Source organism: Oncorhynchus kisutch, unplaced genomic scaffold (genome assembly GCF_002021735.2).
Source record: "Oncorhynchus kisutch isolate 150728-3 unplaced genomic scaffold, Okis_V2 Okis09a-Okis19a_hom, whole genome shotgun sequence".
NCBI classification, from domain to species: Eukaryota; Metazoa; Chordata; class Actinopteri; order Salmoniformes; family Salmonidae; genus Oncorhynchus; species Oncorhynchus kisutch.
In genome coordinates, this window is record NW_022261985.1 from 4,124,910 (window position 1) to 4,141,371 (window position 16,462).

Consider the following 16,462-nt stretch of genomic DNA (forward strand, 5'->3'; position numbering starts at 1 on the left):
TCAGGATCTTCTCATTTTGAAGTACTCTTTTTTTATATGTAAACATAATTGGATTCTGATTAGTTATAGGCAAATGAATACAGGCCAAATTTGTATGCCGTTTTCCTTATCACTATAATCTAGTAGTAATTTAGCAGTAGAGATCATTTCCTTTATTCCCCATTCTCCACACAGCCTAAATTATAGGTACTGAACCATTTACAGGACAATAATAAACGTAGCATATAGGATCCAACCCTCACAGAGTGAATACATGTAGAGCGTTTGTAGACTAAGAAAAAAATATGAAGTGACAGTTTCATCATTAAGTGCTTAAAGAAAGGCATATCACAAAGATCACAGATGACAGTGACCACCAAATGTATGACATTAGAGAATGAATTGTAAGCACCAAAGTGTGTTTGTCAAAATAATATCTGAAAATGTCACTTGTTGAACATAATACTTCTATTTGCAATAGCAATTTATGATATATGCAGTTGAGGAATATTCCATGTACCAACACTACATTGAAAAATATATATATATTATTTACCTTTATTTAACTAGGCAAGTCAGTTAAGAACAAATTCTTATTTTCAATGACGGCCTAGGAACAGTGGGTTAACTGCCTTGTTCAGGGGCAGAACGACAGATTTGTACCTTGTCAGCTCGGGGGTTTGAACTTGCAACTTTCCGATTACTAGTCCAACGCTCTAACCACTAGGTAGGACGGACATAAGACATTCACATATATAGTATATATTTTTAAATGTATTTTTTATTTGCCCTTTATTTAACCAGGTCGGCCAGTTGAGAACACCTTTATTTAACCAGGTCGGCCAGTTGAGAACACCTTTATTTAACCAGGTCGGCCAGTTGAGACAACCTTTATTTAACCAGGTCGGCCAGTTGAGAACACCTTTATTGAACCAGGTCGGCCAGTTGAGAACACCTTTATTGAACCAGGTCGGCCAGTTGAGAACACCTTTATTTAACCAGGTGGGCCAGTTGACAACGACTTCTCATTTACAACTGCGACCTGGCCAAGATAAAGCAAAGCAGTGTGACAAAGAACAACACAAAGTTACATATGGAATAAACAAATGTACAGTCAATAACACACTAGAAAAGTGTATATACAGTGTGTGCAAATGTAGTAAGATTAAAGAGGTAAGGCAATAGATAGGCCGTAGTGGGGAAATAATTACAATTTCGCAAATAAACACGAGTGATAGATGTGCAGAATATTAATGTGCAAGTAGAGATACTGGGGTGCAAAGAAAATTAAAATGATCTGTAAGCCTCTCTGATAGCTGATGCTTAAAGATAGTGAGGAAGATGAGTCTACAGCTTTTGCAATTCGTTCCAGTCATTGGCAGCAGAGAACTGGCGGCCAAAGGAAAATTGGCTTTGGGGGTGACCCGTGAAATATACCTGGTGGAGCACGTGCTACGGTTGGGTGCTGCTATGGTGACCAGTGAGCTGAGATAAGGCGGGGCTTTACCTAACAAGGACTTATAGATTACCTGGAGCCAGTAGGTTTGGGCGAGAGTATGAAGCGAGGGGCAGCCAACGAGAGCATACAGATCGCAGTGGTGGGTAGTATATGGGGCTTTTGGTGACGAAACGGATGGCCTTGTGATAGACAGCATCCATTTGCTGAGTAAGAGTGTTCGTGACATTGCCGAAGTCAAGGATCGGTAGGATTAGTCAGTTTTACGAGGGTATGTTTGGCAGCATGAGTGAAGGATGTTTTGTTGCAAAAAATAGGGAAGACGATTATAGATTTAATATTGGATTGGAGATGCTTAATGTGAGTCTGTGACGAGACTTTACAGTCTAACCAGACACCTAGGGTATTTGTAGTTGTCCACATATTCTAAGGTTAGAACCGTCCAGAGTAGTGATGCTGGATGTGCGAACAGGGTGCGAGCAGCGATCGGTTGAAAGAGCATGCATTTAGTTTTACTTGCGTTTAAGAGCAGTTGGAGGGCCACGGAAGTAGAGTTGTATGGCATTGAAGCTCGTCTGGAGGGTTAGTTAACAGAACAGTCCGCCGACAAGAAGGGCCAGAAGTATACAGAATGGTGTCGTCTGCGTAGAGGTGGATCAGAGAATCACCAGCCGCAAGAAGCGCGCTTCATTGAATTATACGAGAAAAGCGTCGGCCCGAGAATTGAACTACCCTTGTGGGCAGCACCCCATAGGACTGACCAGAGTCCGGAACAACAGGCCCTCCGTTGACACACTGAACTCTGATCAGAGAAGTAGTTGGTGAACAAATCGAGGCAATCATGTTGAGAAACCAAGGCTGTTGAGTCTGCTGTAATAAGTACAGTGACAGAGTCGAAAGCCTTGGCCAGGTCGACGGGCTGCACCGGTATTGTCTTTTAGTCGATGGCAAGTCTGATAGCTGTTAAGGACCCTTGAGCGTGGCTGAGGTGTAACGCATGACCAGCGCGGAAACCAGATTGCATAGCGGTAGAAGGTACGGTGGGATGCGAAATGGTCTTTGATCTGTTTTTAACTTGGGCTTTCGAAGACCTTAGAAAGGCGAGGGTAGGTATAGATATAGGTCCTGTAACAGTTTGTGTCTAGAGGGTCTCCCCCTTTGAAAGAGGGGATGACCCCGGAGCTTTCCAATCGTTGGGGATCTCAGACGATACGGAAGAGAGGTTGAACAGCTAGTAATAGGGTTTGCAACAATGTCGGTCAGATCATTTAGAAAGAGAGGGTCCAGATTGTCCTAGCCCAGCTGATTTGTAGGGGTCCAGATTTGCAAACTCGTTTCAGAACATCAGGTATCTGGATTTGGGGTGAAGGAGAAATGGGGGAGGCTTGGGCAAGTTGCTGTGGGTGGTGCAGAGCTGTTGACCGGGGTAGGGGGTAGCCAGGTGGAAAGCAAGGCCAGCCATAGAAAAAATGCTATTATAGATTAGCCCACTGAGTGGACATACTGAACCTTGCTTGAAAGTCACATAGGTCACATGGACCAAGGAGCTATGGAAATTTTACATTTGGAAAATTCATGTAAAAATTGTGTGGATGAAGAAGGGGACAAACTAAAGGTTGTGCAATATAGAAGGGGTAGTCAGTGGACATTCTGAAACCTTGTTTGAGTCCAGTAGGTCCATATGAATTAATGAGGCTATTGAAAATTCAAAGATGTAAATAAAATATTTAAAATAGTGCGAGATGTAAATCGACAAAAGAGATGATGTGCAATGTGTGTGTATAGCCATTGGGTTAGCTAGAACCAGTTGGAAACGTTTTAGGAGTAATGGTTAAATAGCTATTGACTTTTTTAATTTGATTTGTCATAATGTTGACGGTCCATAACTGCTGTTGTGGAGGTAAGGAAACTACATGGCGATTCCGTCGAATATCCAACCTGAAACGGTCTTTACCTCGGTCCATTACATTCACCATTTCTAAACTCGCTACACACAGGGAGGAAAGAGAGATTAGAAATACTCACTTCTCATGTTGTTGTAGCCTACTGAAAGGATCCTTGTTCGTGTAATAGATCCACTTCATTGGCCAGCTAGCCGATGTCCTTTTGCTGCAGTAGGATGTGATGCAGACACCTCTTAATCAGAGGCAATTGCCAAAGACTCCAGCCACCCAAGTCGTAGACTGTTCTCTCTGCTTTCGCACGGCAAGCGGTACCGGAGTGCCAGGTCTAGGTCCAAAAGGCTCCTTAACAGCTTCTACCCCCAAACTTTTTCTACGCTGCTGCTACTCGCTGTTTATTATCAATGCATTGTCACTTTACCCAGGTGTGCACAATGGTGAACATGTAGTAAAAATACTTTAAAATACGACTGAAGTAGTTTTTGGGGGTACCTTGTACTATGTATTATGTCTGAGTGTTGGAGCCCCTGGCTATCTACAAAAATACAATCGAATTAAAATAAAATCTAAATCAAATTGTGCCATTTGTTTAATATAAGGAATGTGAAATGATTTATACTTTTGATACTATATTTAGCAATTACATTTACTTTTGATTAGTAAGTATATTTAAGACCAAATACTTTTAGACTTTTACTGAAGTAGTATTTTACTGGGTGACTCACTTTTACTTGAGTCATTTTCTATTAAGGTATATTTACTTTTGCTAATGTCTGGCAATTGAGTACTTTTTCCACACCACTGCATGTACATATTACCTCAACTAACCTGTACCCCTGTATATAGCCTCCTTACTGTTCTTTTATTTTCGATATGTTTATCAAATAAAGAAAATAGCTAATTTAGTAAATAATTTCCTACCTGTTGTAGTCGGCACATGTGACAAATAACATTTGATTTGATACTGAGGCACAAACATACTTAGTTGTCAAGTCAACTTATCTGACAGTGCTGCTGTGAACTAGAGCAAAACAGGAGATGTATAAACAATGAAGGATATCATTGATGCAATTTCAATGTTGTTTGAGTTGCTTTGTGTTTTCACCAAATTAGCTTGAGATGATTTTACTGCAACACTTCATCCAAGTTACTTGACATAGGAGTTTCAAAGAGCTGTCAGTCAAGGCGAGCTCATGAAAATCGCCATGCTATGTTGCGGTCTTAGGTCTCTATTTATGTAGTGTTGTGTTGTCTCTTGTCATGATGTGTGTTTTGTCCAATATTTTTATTTAATTTATTTAGTATTTTAATCCCAGGCCCTGTCCCTGCAGGAGGCCTTTAGGTATCATTTCATTGTAAATAGGAATTTGTTCTTAACTGACTTGCCAAGTTAAATAAAGGTTTAAATGAGAAAAAAATAAAAAATAATAATATTCTGCGTGTACTCAGAATATTGTCCACATCCTGACTTTTTATTCTCATCTTGTGACTAAATAGATCTTTGTCATAATGTTATTTCTTTCAGCTTATCCTGTTTCCTCCTTTGTGGATGTTTTTAACATGCGTCTGTAGTTAGACTTTTGATTGAAGCTTTTCCCACAATCAGCACAGCTAATGGTTTCTCTCCTGTGTGAGTCAGTTATGGCTCCTAAGGTTCCCCTTCTGATTGAAGCTTTTCCCACAGTCAGCACAGCTAAATGGTTTCTCTGCTGTGTGAGTCTGGATATGTAAAGATAGTTTTCCATTTCTGATTGAAGCTTTTTCCACAGTCAGCACAGCTAAATGGTTTCTCTCCTGTGTGAGTAAGTATATGCTTCTTTAGGGACCCCTTCTGATTGAAGCTTTTTCCACAGTCAGCACAGCTAAATGGTTTCTCTCCTGTGTGAGTAAGTATATGCTTCTTTAGGGACCCCTTCTGATTGAAGCTTTTTCCACAGTCAGCACAGCTAAATGGTTTCTCTCCTGTGTGAGTAGTATATGATTCTTTAGGGACCCCTTCTGATTGAATCTTTTCCCACAGTCAGCACAGCTAAAAGGTTTATCTCCTGTGTGAGTAAGTGTATGCTTATTTAGGGACCCCTTCTGATTGAATCTTTTCCACAGTCAGCACAGCTAAACGGTTTATCTCCTGTGTGAGTAAGTGTATGCTTATTTAGGGACCCCTTCTGATTGAAGCTTTTCCCGCAGTCTCCACAGCTAATTGATTTCTCCCCTGTGTGAATCCTCATGTGCTTGGACAGATCTCCTTTAAGTTTGAAAGTCTTGCAACAAACAGGGCTGGTGCAGGGTTTCCTACCGTGACAGAGTCGGACATGGCCGTCACTTACAGGTGGAATTGTAGCGTTTCTGCAGAAGCTGCATTCGATGAGTCTCTCCTTGAAGAGAGTCGCATGACTCTTCAGGTCAGCTTTCAGAGCAACATTTCACCACAGCCACGGCAGTGGTGAGGTTTTTTAGACGTGGGGCTGGGTTTGGAATAGTGTTCCCCCATTGATAGGTTTGGATCCAATGGAGGGGCTGGGATCCAATGGTGGGCTGGGATCCAATGGCGGGCTGGGATCCAATGGCGGGCTGGGATCCAATGGAGGGCTGGGATCCAATGGAGGGCTGGGAGCCAATGGTGGGCTGGGATCCAATGGTGGGCTGGGATCCAATGGTGGGCTGGGATCCAATGGTGGGCTGGGGATCCAATGGGTGGCTGGGATCCAATGGCGGGCTGGGATCCAATAGCGGGCTGGGATCCAATGGCGTGCTGCTGTCAAGTGCTGCTGGGTCGCTGCTTAAGGTTGAGCTTTGGCTGGGTAGATTGTTTTGATTATCTTGAGGGTCACATGGAATGTAGAGACCCTTAAGGTGGGTCACAGTAACAAAAGGTGTGAGTTCCACTTGTTTAGGGTCACGCTCTCTGTTCTCCACATTTTGGGTTTGGGGAAGAGTCAAGGACTGAAGTGGGTCCTCCTGATCACATTCACTTTTCACACAGGAAGGAGTGAATTGAACTCTATGATATCAGCCTCTAGCCCTTGAAGCTGCTCTTCCTCCTGACTGGTCCTGAGTTCCTCCTGTTCCTCTTTAATCTGTGGAAGTTTCTGGGTTCTCCTGCCCCAGACTGGGGGCTCCACTCCTGCTCACAGTGCTGCTGCTCAGGGAGAACCTCAAAGACAGAGAGTTGCAGAGATTCTGAAGGAAAGGAGAGAGGAGCAGAGGTTATCTATACAGCTTTTAGACATCAGGGTTGGGGTCAATTAGAAGTTAAAGCTAGAATCCTTAGTTTAGAATCCCTAACCACCATACTACCCTAACCACCATACTGCTCATCCATAACTGGCATCCAGTTTGTCTTCTTAATAATGGCTATAAGATATTAGCCTTACTACTTGCAAAACTAATTGAAGTCCTGGATGCAGGAGAGACTTTGGCAAAGTGGGTGGGGTTATATCCTTCCTGTTTGGCCCTGTCAAGGGGTGTCCTCGGATGGGGCCACAGTGTCTCCTGACCCCTCCTGTCTCAGCCTCCAGTATTTATGCTGCAGTAGTTTGTGTCGGGGGCTGGGGTCAGTTTGTTTTTATTTATTTTATTTTATTTTATTTCACCTTTATTTAACCAGGTAGCTAGTTGAGAACAAGTTCTCATTTGCAACTGCGACCTGGCCAAGATAAAGCATAGCAGTGTGAGCATACAACAAAGAGTTACACATGGAGTAAACAATTAACAAGTCAATAACACAGTAGAAAACGAAGGGGGGGTCTATATACAATGTGTGCAAAAGGCATGAGGAGGTAGGCAAATAATTACAATTTTGCAGATTAACACTGGAGTGATGAATGATCAGATGGTCATGTACAGGTAGAGATATTGGTGTGCAGAAGAGCAGAAAAGTAAATAAATAAAAAACAGTACGGGGATGAGGTAGGTGAAAAGGGTGGGCTATTTACCAATAGACTATGTACAGCTGCAGCGATCGGTTAGCTGCTCAGATAGCTGATGTTTGAAGTTGGTGAGGGAGATGAAAGTCTCCAACTTCAGCGATTTTTGCAATTCGTTCCAGTCACAGGCAGCAGAGTACTGGAACGAAAGGCGGCCAAATGAGGTGTTGGCTTTAGGGATGATCAGTGAGATACACCTGCTGGAGCGCGTGCTACGGATGGGTGTTGCCATCGTGACCAGTGAGCTGAGATAAGGCGGAGCTTTACCTAGCATAGACTTGTAGATGACCTGGAGCCAGTGGGTCTGGCGACGAATATGTAGCGAGGGCCAGCCGACTAGAGCATACAAGTCGCAGTGGTGGGTAGTATAAGGTGCTTTAGTAACAAAACGGATGGCACTGTGATAGACTGCATCCAGTTTGCTGAGTAGAGTGTTGGAAGCCATTTTGTAGATGACATCGCCGAAGTCGAGGATCGGTAGGATAGTCAGTTTTACTAGGGTAAGCTTGGCGGCTTGAGTGAAGGAGGCTTGTTGCGGAATAGAAAGCCGACTCTTGATTTGATTTTCGATTGGAGATGTTTGATATGAGTCTGGAAGGAGAGTTTGCAGTCTAGCCAGACACCTAGGTACTTATAGACGTCCACATATTCTAGGTCGGAACCATCCAGGGTGGTGATGCTAGTCGGGCATGCGGGTGCAGGCAGCGACCGGTTGAAAAGCATGCATTTGGTTTTACTAGCGTTTAAGAGCAGTTGGAGGCCACGGAAGGAGTGTTGTATGGCATTGAAGCTTGTTTGGAGGTTAGATAGCACAGTGTCCAAAGACGGGCCGAAAGTATATAGAATGGTGTCGTCTGCGTAGAGGTGGATCAGGGAATCGCCCGCAGCAAGAGCAACATCATTGATATACACAGAGAAAAGAGTCGGCCCGAGAATTGAACCCTGTGGCACCCCCATAGAGACTGCCAGAGGACCGGACAGCATGCCCTCCGATTTGACACACTGAACTCTGTCTGCAAAGTAATTGGTGAACCAGGCAAGGCAGTCATCCGAAAAACCGAGGCTACTGAGTCTGCCGATAAGAATATGGTGATTGACAGAGTCGAAAGCCTTGGCGAGGTCGATGAAGACGGCTGCACAGTACTGTCTTTTATCGATGGCGGTTATGATGTCGTTGTGATGTCGTTGTTATATCTGGAGTACTTCTCCTGTCCTATTCGGTGACCTGTGTGAATCTAAGTGTGCGTTCTCTAATTCTCTCCTTCTCTCTTTCTTTCTCTCTCTCGGAGGACCTGAGCCCTAGGACCATGCCCCAGGACTACCTGACATGATGACTCCTTGCTGTCCCCAGTCCACCTGACCGTGCTGCTGCTCCAGTTTCAACTGTTCTGCCTTATTATTATTCGACCATGCTGGTCATTTATGAACATTTGAACATCTTGGCCATGTTCTGTTATAATCTCCACCCGGCACAGCCAGAAGAGGACTGGCCACCCCACATAGCCTGGTTCCTCTCTAGGTTTCTTCCTAGGTTTTGGCCTTTCTAGGGAGTTTTTCCTAGCCACTGTGCTTCTACACCTGCATTGCTTGCTGTTTGGGGGTTTAGGCTGAGTTTCTGTACAGCACTTTGAGATATCAGCTGATGTACGAAGGGCTATATAAATAAATTTGATTTGATGCAGTCATTGATGAAACACAGTCTGGCTTTATGAGGAACATACATATTTCTAACGATATCAGACTAGTACTAGACATACTTGACTACTCAGACCTAATAACCAAGGATAGCTTCATATTCTACCCTACCAAGCAAAAAGACAGTAACTGCTAATTTGTTCGAAAATTAGTTAATGTCTTTTTGCTACATTAAACACATGCTTAATAATGTGGACAAGTATCCTGCCTCTATTGTATTGTGTTTTGGACAAAATGGGGGTCATATTAGCAGTAACTGCATAAAGTTACTGTGAAACAAGGTAAATAAAAGCCATTTTTCTCAGTTCCACGCTATGAGTGTAACAGATGTGAAACGCTAGCTTAGTTAGCAGTAGTTCGCGCTAAATAGCGTTTCAATCGGTGACGCCACTTGCTCTGAGACCTTGAAGTAGTAGTTCCCCTTGCTCTGCAAGGGCCGCGGCTTTTGTGGAGCGATGGGTAACGATGCTTCGTGGGTGACTGTTGTTGATGTGTGCAGAGGGTCCCTGGTTCACGCCCGGGTATGGGCGAGGGGACAGTCTAAAGTTATACTGTTACATGAGCAGTTACTGCCTTTCTGCTTGGTAGGACAGTATTGTTTTTCCATTTTTCATAAAGCATTTGACACAGAGCAGCAGTTCCTCTTCCACTCCCTTGAAATGTGGCATTAGAGATTTTTTATGTAAGGCTTTTAAGACTATAGGAATGGTAACAGCTCTATCAAACTGAAACATGGCATCTCACCTAGATTTGAGTTATTTGTTTTTATTAATCAACTTCTTACAAATTCTTTAAATAATAGTCCTGTACAAGGTATTTCCATAGCTGGTAAAAGCATTATTTAACCCAACTGTCTGACGATACTTTTTCTGAAATATGCTAGTCAGATTCCCATATCGATCAATGTGATAGAATCATTTTCCGAAGCATCACGTCTATGTCTTAACATTAAGAAATGTGAACTCATGGCTATCAAAGATTTTATGACAACCTTATATTATGGTATTCCAGTGAAAGAATAACTTACATATTTAGGCATAACCATTAATAAGGATCAGAAGTCTAGAGGCTTATTACATTTGAACCCTCTTATTAAAAACCCCCAGAAGAAGCTAAAATCAATGGCTACAGAGGGACTTCTCTTTAAAAGTCCTAATAACCAAGGCTGAGGGTATCTCTAGGCTAACATATGTCGCTCTTTATATTATTATGGTAAAATAAGCAGAGAGAGACCAGAAGCTTTTCAACTTTCTATTTAGAAACCGTACCCATTACATTAGGAAAACTGTTGTAATAAACACTTCTGAGTATGGTGGATTGGAATTTTCTGGACTTTACTACTTTTAGTAGTAAAACAATTCCTAAGAAGACCCACTTGTATGTAGAACTTTATTCCTCATCATGTCTTCTCTACTTTTGGTCACCTTAACTTCATGTTGGTTTGCAATTATAATATTGACAAAGTTCCAGTGAAACTCTGCTTTTCATCGGCGGGTTTTCTTGTCATGATCCTTAATTTATAAGCTGAATTTTTTTCCACACAGATATTATATATGGAATAATCAGGACACATTGTATAAAAACACTTATTTGTTTGTAGAATATTGGTTCCAAAAAGAATATCCTATTGGTGAGCCAACTTGTAGATGCAGAGGGTCTTTCACTTAATTTTAAGAAATTCTTATCACTCTATCCCTGTGACACCATAATATTCCGTAAATTCAAATTAACAGTGCATTTGCTTAAACATTCTGGCTTGTACATCTTGTGAGAGGAAATGTTCCTAACAAACGTAGCTATAGCATCTCATCAGAGGTGTGTAATCAGCAGCAAAGTAACAAAGTATAATGTATTAGGCAAGGTTGGGTCAATTAGAAGTAAATTCAAGTGAACCAACATTCGAATTCAATTATTGAACAACTAGAATATTTATTCAATCTCAAACTGAAGATAATAAGCTAGTATTTATTTAAAAAAAAAAAACATTTAAAAGTACAACTTCAAATCACTTCCTGGTTCGTGACGATGTTTTCCTCCATTAATAAAACATATTGAAATGCAGCTCGCTTAAAACCTAAACAGTTTATTTATTGAGTTATCTACCTAGCCATCACTAGATCTACATACGAACCTATTCTACATAGTTTTATCTCCGGTGTGATCCGCAGCAGTCTCCGTAGCCGATCATTCTCCTCCTGGTACTCCGCTACCGTTTCTTCAACTGCACCGAAAATCTCCACAGCTGCCGCGGTTAAACGCTCATTTAAAAACACACGAAACGACTGTAGTTTAGACATGTTTCAGTCGACTGAGAGTTGAAGAAAGAACGATGGTGACAAACACACTCCTAGTTTTATTTCCGTATTTTATTTTTCTGTTTTTAGAAGCGGGTGGAGAGCCCATAAACACAACACAGCGCCACAATGTGGGTGGGGGGGTTTAATACAAGTTACAGATAAATTACAATGGAAATGGATAACTACGTGTGGAAACACGAAACAGTTAAATTGAGTAATAGCGTTGTTATTAGTGTATGCTTGGGACTAATGGGACAGCGTGCACTAAACCAGAGAATGTCATTATCAAGAGCAATTATAAAGACATGCGATTGAAATGGGTCTGACAAAACACTGTAATCTACTTAACAGAGTTTGTAAGTATAGAAAATGCACTTATCTGGAGTCGACTGAATATCATTGCTTGAGTAGCATTAGGTCAAAATGGATGAGAAATACTCTTGGACAAATGGAAGGAGATCTTTTCTGGAAAGCATACATTTGTATATTTCTGTTTAATCATTACATTATCACATGAATCAAATCAGACTTTACTTATATAACTTTTTTGTTTTTATTAATACATACTTTATCTGAAACCGAAAGCTGGGTTAACTGGATGTTTAAAGAATAGCTCTGTTGCCAAAGGAGAACAGGTGTGTGTGTGTGTTTGTCTGTAGCCAGCTGTGTAGCATGACGCTAAACATTTGACTGTCAACAGCAGGACTCAAGTGTTCAGCCCTGTTTCCATGACTAATGTACCAGGTTTATAATCCACAGTTTTCATCCCTGTTTCCTTCACTAATGTACCAGGTTTATAATCCACTGTGTTCAGTCCTGTTTCATGACTAATGTACCGGGTTTATAATCCACAGTGTTCATCCCTGTTTCCTTCACTAATGTACCAGGTTTATAATCCACTGTGTTCAGCCCTGTTTCCATGACTAATGTACCAGGTTTATAATCCACAGTGTTCATCCCTGTTTCTTCACGAATGTACCAGGTTTATAATCCACCATGTTCATCCCTGTTTCCATCACTAATGTACCAGGTTTATAATCCACAGTGTTCATCCCTGTTTCCATCACTAATGTACCAGGTTTATAATCCACAGTGTTCTGCCCTGTTTCCATGATCTATGTACAATGCTTATCATCCACAGTGTTCATCCCTGTTTCCATGATTTATGTACCAGGGTTATCATCCACAGTGTTCATCCCTGTTTCCATGACTAATGTACCAGGCATATAATCCACAGTGTTCAGCCCTGTTTCCATCACTAATGTACCAGGATTATAATCCACAGTGTCCGGGCCTGTTTCCATGATTTATGTACCAGGGTTATCATCCACGGTGTTCATCCCGGTTTCCATGATTTATGTACCAGGGTTATCATCCACAGTGTTCAGCCCATTTTCCATGATTTATGTACCAATGTTATCATCCACAGTGTTCAGCCCCTTTTCCATGATTTATGTACCAATGTTATCATCCACAGTGTTCAGCCATGTTTCCATGATTTATGTACCAGGGTTATCATCCACAGAGGTGTAAAAAGGAGCTAAGACAAAACAAGGACAACACAATGATGACGTGAGTCACAACAGAAAAGTGCGTCTTAGTGGGAGGACTGCAAGGGCAACCAAACCACGTCATTATATAATTACATTACATTCATCCATGGATATTTTTGTTTATTGAAAGGTAGCATTCATTTCAAGGCTCCTTGGAGTATAAGTGGAACACATTGAAATTCTGACTGATGTGAAATTGGCATCTACTCAAAGAGGATCGAGAAACAGAAGACACTTTTCTACTCTCTGTCGTCACCACTTGGGTCATTTGTTTCGTTGTGAGTAAAGTATTGACGGCAATGTGCTGCCGTACAGTCAGTCGCACAACAAGACAAATCAGCACAGCAGGACAGCATTCAGTTGTACTAAAGTTTTTTTAAACTAACCATTATTCTATATGTGGTTGTACTCCTGTTTTTCCTAGTATCCCTGTGAAAAGGTGGTCTGGTAACAGTATAGCTTCCTCCACGGTCCTTTTCCCCCATACTGGACTCCAACCAGTGATCCGCTGCTTGCAAACATGTGACCGCTCTCCTTGACAACGTACCAACTGTTGAGTATGGAAAAATATCTACTTCGATAGTTCCATTGGTGACATTTCAACCTTGCTGTGGAATGAGTTTTCGATATGATTTTAACTCCGTTACACTCACCCCTTCTAAACTCGCTACACACAGAGAGAGATTAGAAATATAATTCACATTCTCACTTCTCATGCTGTTGTAGCCTACTGAAAGGATCCACATTAGTGTAATAAATCCACTTCATTGGCCAGCTAGCCGACAGTGGTGTAAAGTACTTAAGTAGTACTTCAAAGTATTTTTACTGAAGTCGTATTTTGGGGTATCTGTACTTTACTATTTATGTTTTTGACAACTTTTACTTTTTACTCAATAAATGTTCTCTCTTACCCAAAAGTAGTTGTTACATTTTGAATGCTTAGCACGACAGAGAAATGGTCCATGTTTGCAATTTGTAATATGATATCTGAGTGAGACTAACTAATAAAATCAATGTGGGCCCCCCGGTTGGTAATTCGACCACTAGACTAGAAAATGTTAGCTGACATGGGCTAATTGAGTGACTATCAGTGACTGACATAAGAGACAACTGTTTCTGCTCAACCAAATGTCCACATTGCACCTTGTGTTTTGTACTATCCTAACTCACAAATGTAAGTTGAAACCCAGACAGTTAAAAGTATAATAATACAAATCATATTTTATGGGGGTGGGAATTGATCCTAGGGCCTTCAAAAGGTGGGCCCATCCCTGTGCTAGAATATCTAGCTTCCTGTCAGCATGCTCCATGGTGCACCTTGGATGGAACCACTTACTAGGGAGAATAGGGTACTCTTGGTCCACTCAGTGTTCCCTCTTCGCAAAATATATCTGACATTTATTTTTTATAAATAATTATATACATGCGAAGACAACTACCCAACTACCAAAAGGAAAAAAGGCTGCCTAAGTATGATTCCCAATCAGAGACAACGATAGACAGCTGTCCCTGATTGAGAACCATACCCGGCCAAAACCTAGAAACAAACAACATAGAATGCCCACCCTGACCTAACCAAATAGAGAAATAAAACGGCGCTCTAAGGTCAGGGCGTGACATGGGCGGATGGTGAAGTAGACATACTTGGTATTCACATCTCAAAAAATATAAATTAACTTATCACAATCAATTTCAATAGAAAGTTAACAAAAATAGATAAGATTCTGCAACCATGGAGAGGCAAATACTTCTGTTTATGGAAAATTCACATTGATTAACTCTTTGGTCCCACCACAGTTGACTTACTTACTAATGAGGCTGCCTACTCCAGACAACTTGTTTTTAAAATCCTATGAGCAAAATATATCATTTTATTTGGAAAGCTAAGCCATACAAAATGAAACGTGCCTATTTATATAATGAACATGAGTTTGTGGGGCTAAAATGGTTACATATTAAAGCTTTAAACCGCTCATTAAAGGATTCACTCATACATCAATTCTACTTAAACCCAAAATGGTTCTCCAGTAGATTAAGTCAATTTGTTTAAAAAAAGTAGCCTTTTTGCCTTCATGCAGATTACAACTTCTAATTTCCGACTAATTTAAAATGAAATTAAAGTATCACCCTTTCTTAAACAAGCCATACAAAGTGGGTTCAAATTCCAGAAAAGATAGAACATATATTACAACAAATTTTATGGTTAAACTCAAATATACTGATTAATAAAAAACATTCTTTAAATATTATATTTATTAATATTATGAATAGAAACAGAGGAGTTATGTCACATATGCAGCTATTGAAAATATATAGGAATGTCTGCTCTATCCAAACATACAACCAACTGATTGACGCATTACCACAAAAATGGAGGAGACAAGTGGAAGAGGGAGAAGGTAGGGCACTTGTTTGTCTGCCATATAGTAAAGATACAAATGGGCTGGAAAGAATTGGCATAAACAGAAAAATATACCCGTTTTATTTGAGGACACAAATGTTGACAGCTGCGCCATACAGGCTGCAAAATAAATGGGAAGTGCTTGGGTCATTTGCCGTCAATAAATTGCAATGAAGTGGAACGACATTTATTGGATATTTCTAACTTTTTTAACAAATCAAAAACAGAAAAATTGGGCGTGCAAAATTATTCAGCCCCTTTACTTTCAGTGCAGCAAACTCTCTCCAGAAGTTCAGTGAGGATCTCTGAATGATCCAATGTTGACCTAAATGACTAATGATGATAAATACAATCCACCTGTGTGTAATCAAGTCTCCGTATAAATGCACCTGCACTGTGATAGTCTCAGAGGTCAGTTAAAAGCGCAGAGAGCATCATGAAGAACAAGGAACACACCAGGCAGGTCCGAGATACTGTTGTGAAGGAGTTTAAAGCCGGATTTGGATACAAAAAGATTTCCCAAGCTTTAAACATCCCAAGGAGCACTGTGCAAGTGATAATAAAGTATCAGACCACTGAAAATCTACCAAGACCTGGCCGTCCCTCTAAACTTTCAGCTCATACAAGGAGAAGACTGATCAGAGATGCAGCCAAGAGGCCCATGATCTCTCTGGATGAACTGCAGAGATCTACAGCTGAGGTGGGAGACTCTGTCCATAGGACAACAATCAGTCGTATATTGCACAAATCTGGCCTTTATGGAAGAGTGGCAAGAAGAAAGCCATTTCTTAAAGATATCCATAAAAAGTGTTGTTTAAAGTTTGCCACAAGCCACCTGGGAGACACACCAAACATGTGGAAGAAGGTGCTCTGGTCAGATGAAACCAAAATTGAACTTTTTGGCAACAATGCAAAACGTTATGTTTGGCGTAAAAGCAACACAGCTCATCACCCTGACCACACCATCCCCACTGTCAAACATGGTGGTGGCAGCATCATGGTTTGGGCCTGCTTTTCTTCAGCAGGGACAGGGAAGATGGTTAAAATTGATGGGAAGATGGATGGAGCCAAATACAGGACCATTCTGGAAGAAAACCTGATGGAGTCTGCAAAAGACCTGAGACTGGGATGGAGATTTGTCTTCCAACAAGACAATGATCCAAAACATAAAGCAAAATCTACAATGGAATGGTTCAAAAATAAACATATCCAGGTGTTAGAATGGCCAAGTCAAAGTCCAGACCTGAATCCAAT

General features: G+C 41.1%; 1 protein-coding gene across 1 annotated transcript in view; it reads right to left on the reverse strand.

The window, feature by feature from the left end:
• The window catches only part of LOC116360518 (zinc finger protein with KRAB and SCAN domains 5-like), an 11,333-nt gene extending 7,405 nt beyond the window's left edge, over nucleotides 1–3,928 (reverse strand). The window contains exon 1 of the mRNA XM_031815224.1: nucleotides 3,461–3,928. Within this exon, the coding sequence (XP_031671084.1) occupies nucleotides 3,461–3,467 (7 nt within the window). The 5' untranslated portion in view covers nucleotides 3,468–3,928. The remainder of the gene's footprint in view (nucleotides 1–3,460) is intronic.
• Between the last annotated feature and the right edge of the window lie 12,534 nt (nucleotides 3,929–16,462).